The following is a 6,902-nucleotide window of genomic DNA, read 5'->3' as shown; positions in this document are numbered from 1 at the left end:
GTGTTTGTTTTAGTCTGGTAAAGTGTATTGTGAGGGGTCATGTGTGTTTTACTCCAGTTGCTTCCAGTGCCATATTCGGGTCACCATCCACTCTGGATCAGCTCCAGCAGTCAACTCACGATAAAATCTTCAACAAACACATAAGCTGTTAATATTTCCTTAGGGACCAGAAAATACCTTTAATGTACTTTTTTCTTTCTTTCTGGAAACGCTGGATAGTATGGAAGCCTGTTTCCGCCATGGGATACAAAAATAAAAAGGTAACTGCGATTTATTATCTCACAATTTAGCCCCCCTCATTTATATATCTATTGTTAGATATAAATTAGCAATTTTGAGAAGAAAGGTCATAATTGTAAGATATAGACTCACAATTGCGAGAAAGTTAAAATTCTGAGATACAAAGTTGCAAAAAAAAATTTATTCCATGGTGGAACAGAACTGAGAGATGTAAATCCAGAATTCAGAAGAAAAAATAATCTGATATATAAACTCAGTCAAAATATATTTTAAAAAAGGGCAAAATTGCAAGATAAATACTAAATACTATAGAAAAAAAAAAGTTTATATTTTGCAATTCTGACTTTTTTTTTGTCTTAGAATTCTGCGTTTACATTCACAATTCAGAGTCGAAGAGATTCAAATTCAGACTCCGATTTGGTAAAGAATCATTCAGACCCATTTATGAACCAGTTCGACTGATTCACTTAAAAGAATCAACTCAAAAAATGATTCACTTTGGCTTGCATGCAAAGTACATGAACAGTCCCCTTGTCTAAATACCCACACTTGCGGTCTTGGCCACTTGAGAGCGCATGCGCGCGACAGGAAGTAAGTGCGCAAGACTGTCCCAAGTCTTAAAAACGGCAAAGCACAGTGCCCTTAACGCACACTGAATCCACACTATCTCGAATACTGCCCTGGAGTGCTATTCGAGGCTTGGCGTATCCCATCATGCATCATGTTCTGGAAATAAATCGTGAGACTTTTTGCCGAGATCTCGCGAGAGGTCACGGAAACCTTTCAATGTCAGTTAAATATTAATATAATAGGCTAATTAGATATTATATAATTTGGCAGAAAAACAAAGTGTTGCACGTTTTATTGGTGCAAAGATGAGTAGTGGTGATATTTATTTTGTACAACATTTGCAACTGCTTTTTATCACTTAATTAGAATGAACAGACATTTAGAAGTTAATTTTAAAATGCTATGTAAACACTTGCATTTTTACAACACTATAACTGTGTCCCATCAGGTAATGAAAAGTTCTACACACACTTGTGTTCTTCATGCTCACTTGAACACTTGGACCAAATACAGGAAATAAGTCATATAAGTAGTCAAGTGGTCAAGTGCAAAGACCGGAAGTGTGGGTATATGGACAAAGCAAGTATCTAGTTGATGAAATGTTAAAACGGAGCATAACTAGAAAAATATATATTCTATATAGTAATATGCATTACTTTTTTGTCGTGATTAATCAGTACAAACACCAGCAACCGGATATTTTGTCAATCTGACAAATTACTTATTACGGAAAAGCTGTTGCATTGCACCTGATGAAAATGTGTGGGGGAAAAAGGTAAGTATTGATTTATTTTGACAATTATCCATAATTTCAACATTGGTGCATCTCTATTGCAATGCAATGGAAAATCTGGGGAATTTCATATATCAAAAGAACTCAAAGGGTGTCAGAACTCAAATCACACAACAGAAAAAAGACAGGTGCGAAAAAACGTGTCACATCAGACCCACACTAGGGTGATCTTAAGTATGACACTTTCACAAAGTTAACTTAGAGACAGCACTCTAGCTGAGCGACAGCCGAGTAAAACGTGCTAATGTGACAGATGGAAAGATGTTTTGAAACACGAGAGAAAGAGAGGAGTATGCAAACAGCTGAGAGCGAACCTATTAGCATCTATATATCCATCAAAGCACTGCGGAAAACAAATGTCTGTCATAAGGGAGAAATCCATTAAGTACATTTAAGATCATTTGAAGCTGTGCTGGCATTCATCAGTCAGACTTATGACTGTGTGCAGTTTACGTCAACGCTCACCAAAATCTGTGTCTATGGGGAGGAGAATTTGTCACGCGAGGTGCTTTCGCGGAGACGGTTTACAAGTGCAATGAAATGAAGAGCGTTTGACTTCTAATTATGTTTTGAGTGTGACTCTTTCAGAGTCGTATATGAAATTTACTCTAGAGTGCCAAGCATGCAGCCGCTATATGCATGTTTGGACTGTAAACTAAAGCGGCTATAGCAATTTAGTCACATAAGTGGTGCATAAACATAAAGAAACTCAAGGAGAAGATCACAACACTAAAATGTTCATAAGATGAATGTCAAAAAACATGTCCAGTTCACATTTCACCCCCAAATCAGAAAGATTAGAAGGAAAGAATGAAGAATATGATGCTTATTTATATATATATATAGTGCTGTCAAACGATTAATCGCGATTAATCGCATCCAAAATAAAAGTTTTTGTTTACATACTGGTATGTATGTGTACTGTGTATATTTATTATGTATATATAAATACATACACATACAGTATATATTTTGGAAATATTTACATGCATATTCATTTATATATTTATATTCTCGTATTTTATATTATATATAAATATATTTAATATATAAACATAACATATTTTTGTTAAATATATACATGCATGTGTTTGCATTTATATATATACATAATAAATATACACAGCACACACATATATATTATGTAAATGAAAACTTTTATTTTGGATGCGATTAATCGTTTGACCTAATATATATATATATATATATATATATGTTTAATATAAATAATAAACATTTATAACTAATCAAAAAGTAATATTTTATGCAATTTAAATATAATTATTTTATTTCTAGATTTGTTGGGTTTGTCTTTGATATCTAGCTTTAGATTCTGTAACATCACATTTATTCGTGCACGGCTGTGATGATCTTTTGAGGACCATCATCTTCACTTAAGTCCTTCTTTAAGTTTTTTGTTTTTATACAGTTTTGTAATACATTTTATACATTTTAAATCAGTTTGAGTTATTTTAGTACATGAACTAAATGAAAATGAGAAATGTGGCCTTGGCAAGTAGCTGAAAAGAGGTTTTAATTTTATATTTTATTATAGTTTTAATATTGAAAAAATCATTATAAATTGTTTTTAATGTCTATTGTTTTTTTTGTTTGTTTTGAATATTTTAGTACCCTTTTAGAATATGATATTATATATAATATTATAATATTTATTATATATATATATAATATACATACATAGACACACATATACATATATAGTTCTTCATATCATATCTAGCTTTAGATGTATTCTGTCACAGCACACTTACTCGTACACAGCTGTGATGGTCTTCTTTTGAGGACCATCGTCTTCAGTTAAGTCCATCCTGAAGATGCGGGTGCTCTCTGGGTCCTCAGGTACGTCTGCGCTGGACAGATACCAAAGCCTCATCGTGATGTACAGAAACTTTCTGCCTAGGAGAACAAAAGACGTTCAACCCATCAGGATCAGATGCATTAATCTAATGTTATAATATAATGATTAAATGAGAATAAGGTGAATTTTAAATTATTTTACTTCTAATTTATGAAGAATCTTTCAGTCATTTTTTTATTTTCTCTAACCAAATATGTCAAACAATGTATTCTAATTTGTAATCCATTTCTAGATTTTTTTCCCTGTGTACCCAATATCACTTTTTTGTAATATCTCTTTAACAAAAGCCTTAATGACATCATCCTCCAGGAAGTGACATCACTTTGGAGCTGGACAGATACCAAAGCCTCATCGTGATGTACAGATTCTTTCTGCCTAGGAGAACAAAAGACGTTCAACCCATCAGGATCAGATGCATTAATCTAATGTTATAATATAATGATTAAATGAGAATAAGGTGAATTTTAAATTATTTTACTTCTAATTTATGAAGAATCTTTCAGTCATTTTTTTCTTTTCTCTAACCAAATATGTCAAACAATGTATTCTAATTTGTAATCCATTTCTAGATTTTTTCCCCTGTGTACCCAATATCACTTTTTTGTAATATCTCTTTAACAAAAGCCTTAATGACATCATCCTCCAGGAAGTGACATCACTTTGGAGGGAAAACATCAGCACCAACAGCAGTGAGTGTTATCAATTGATTTTATATTTAAACGTTCCATCCTGTCTTACATAATTACAGAAATCAACATTACATCAAAAAGTATCACAATAATAATAGTAACAAAAAATAAATATAATAAAAATGTCAACTTAAAATTCTCAATATTTCTTCATATAAGCTTCATATTTCTATCCTTTTAGGGTTTTATCCTGTTCATTTCTTGTGTTTCTAAAGTTATGGTTAATCTTTAAAGTGTCTTTTTTCTAAAAGTCTGCTGTATCCTTAGAAATCCCTTAAGTTACAACACAAGCATATTTAACATTGTTTAAAAGGTTCTGCATAAGAGGAATGAACAGACTCACCGCTCTGGTCAAAGAATACGGACACATCCTCAGGCAGCAGAAATATAATGTCATCGAGGGAAATGGCAAGATGTCTTTGTTGGGCCTCTGACAGAGTTTTATATTTCTTTCTGACACTGTCAACAGCCTGTAAAGAGAAAAAATATATATCTATAGGCCTTATATGACTTCAAACGTTTGCCAAACCAGTAATTTAATGAACTAACCTCCTTCGACATTACACTCCTTAATTCATCAAACTTGCCTTTGGAGAGCATAGTAGACACATGGACTGCTGCCTGTGGAGAGAGTCAGAGAGATGTCAGTCATAATCACAATTTAGTGCTTTATTAGTCATAAACAGATATATCTGCCAGGCTGCATTTGGCCATTTAGAGCTTATCATATTGATTTCTCTTTTAAAGCATTAGTATACTATAATGTAATCAGCATGTAAAATAAGCACTCATTTCATTTCTGAAAAGCTTTTTGTTCTGAAATCTCATTTGCTGTCATTAAATTGCATTATTTATTGGCCACAGTACTCTCTAGACATCCTTATTAGAAGATCAGTGTTATTTTGATTTTTTTTTTTAATACTTTTGTTTTCATTTTACATTTTATGTTTTAGCAACTGTGTTGTGGTTTTGCCTCTGCTCACTTAAATTTTTTCTGTTTTCATTTTAATTGTATTTAAAGTTTTAGTAACATTGTGTTTTTTTGGTCATTTTTATAATTTTTTAAGATGTCTAATTTTTTTTTATTCATTTTTATTTCAGTTATTTTATTTTATAGCTATTTTTGTACATTAAAATAAAAATGAAAAATGTAACATTGTGTTTTTTGTCATTTTTAAAATTTTTTAAGATGTCTGTATTTATGTACATTAAAATAAAAATGAAAAACGTAACATTGTGTTTTTTGTCATTTTTAAAATTTTTTAAGATGTCTGTAGTTTTTTTTAATACATTTTTATTTCAGTTATTTTATTTTATAGCTATTTTTGTACATTAAAATAAAAATGAGAAATTATGCCTTAGCAACTAGCTGAAAAAAGTATTTTGTGTGCTTTTTGTTTTCATTTTAATTTGGTTGTTCAAGTCATTTTTATGAATTGTTTTTTAATGTCTATATTTTTTTTTATTACTTTTAAAATAAAAAAAGTTTGTTTTTTAAATATTTTTATTTATTTCAGTTAATATTTATCTCATATGTTTTTTTTTTCACATTTTATCAGAGGATATTTCACTTTTTTTTTTTTTTTTTTTTTAGCCAACTAAAATAATCCTAAAAAGGCTTATGATTTGATATGGGACATTTTATCACATCCCATGACATTTTTTTCTGCCATATCATCATACCAACCTGTTTCACACCACTGTCAAACTCCACACTGAACTTCAAGCCAAAACACAATTCAATTAAAAACAAGATCATCTTATTCCTGATCCACGCGATGGGATCCGGGGTGCCCACCACTGTGATGCCAGGATGCTCAGTGTCCTTAGTGTCCCTGTCTGCATCTTTACTATAAAGTCTGCAGTGCTGGCCAGCAGACGGTCTGCGCAGGTGATGCCATGCGCGCTTTGGAGAGGTCGCGCAGCTTGCATGAGGGCGCACGCGCTGATGCCACCATGGTTGGCAGTGGGTGTCGTGTTTAATTGACACAATATCCCTCTTCCACGGACAGGCCAAGAATGCGAGTTCCCGACGTGCAGCCAAACACGTGAATCGTTGCATCACGGACACGCATTTCTTTTGCAATTGCGCAATGCCGATCTGGTCACTGTAAAACTCGTAAATGACAGACGTACCGTCCTCAGTGCCGCTTCCGGCAGCCTTATGAAACTAACCCACTGTACCCATAATGCTTTTGGCTTCTCATCACTTGGGTCAATTCTCCAGTAGATGGAGGCAAAGCCCCGCTGGATGGCATGAGGATGCTGATGGATGGCCTTGCAATGTAAGTAGCATTTATTATGAGAAGTTATAAATAAATAAAGTATACAGTGCAAGTTTTCGTTTAACGTGAATAATCTATGTTGGCCAGAATGTCATATTTTTGTTCACCTAAGTCGTCTCAGGTTGACAATATAACGTGCATTAAGTTATTTGGACACTAAAATCGCACTTAGAAGGATGAATGTCGTTGCATTACATCAAATCTCTTTGTTTGCGCTCAAAAGCGGCATAATGTATGTTCTTCACAAAATGTTATCCTTATATTTGTTTGTACTTTCTTCTACACTGGAAGCTCCTGTCGTCAAGTCAAATTCCTTGTGTGTGTAAACATACTTGGTAATAAAGCTCTTCTGATTCTGATTCTGATATTTTGCTCAGTGACTCAATCAAACGGTGTTTTGGCGGTTTTTTAGGGCATATATGAAGCCAGTTCTCCAAAATTAGACG

General features: G+C 32.9%; 1 protein-coding gene across 1 annotated transcript; it reads right to left on the bottom strand.

Annotated features, from left to right (window-relative positions):
* LOC107707636 (uncharacterized protein C2orf47 homolog, mitochondrial-like) lies at positions 1–6,320 on the bottom strand. Its single transcript, XM_016511715.1, has 5 exons — positions 5,859–6,320; positions 4,721–4,792; positions 4,515–4,641; positions 3,376–3,520; positions 1–127 (listed from the first exon to the last, which is right to left on the bottom strand). The coding sequence occupies exons 1-5, from the start codon at positions 6,231–6,233 to the stop codon at positions 49–51; spliced, it is 798 nt and encodes a 265-aa protein (XP_016367201.1). The 5' UTR covers positions 6,234–6,320; the 3' UTR covers positions 1–48.
* Positions 6,321–6,902: the final 582 nt, after the last annotated feature.

Source organism: Sinocyclocheilus rhinocerous, unplaced genomic scaffold, assembly GCF_001515625.1.
Source record: "Sinocyclocheilus rhinocerous isolate Xijiao unplaced genomic scaffold, SAMN03320098_v1.1 scaffold235, whole genome shotgun sequence".
In the NCBI taxonomy this organism is placed as follows: Eukaryota; Metazoa; Chordata; class Actinopteri; order Cypriniformes; family Cyprinidae; genus Sinocyclocheilus; species Sinocyclocheilus rhinocerous.
Note: the sequence above shows the minus strand (reverse complement) of the source record. Positions and strands in the feature narration are given on the sequence as shown.

Bases quoted from the DNA above. Each gene is read 5' to 3' on its own strand.
- LOC107707636 (XM_016511715.1), bottom strand. From the start codon at position 6,233: ATGCAACGATTCACGTGTTTGGCTGCACGTCGGGAACTCGCATTCTTG. The intron at 3,521-4,514 runs GTGAGTCTGTTC...TTGTTCTCCTAG, and splicing joins CGTATTCTTTGACCAGAGCG to GCAGAAAGTTTCTGTACATC. The intron at 128-3,375 runs GTAAGTGTGCTG...TGTTTGTTGAAG, and splicing joins ACCATCACAGCTGTGTACGA to ATTTTATCGTGAGTTGACTG.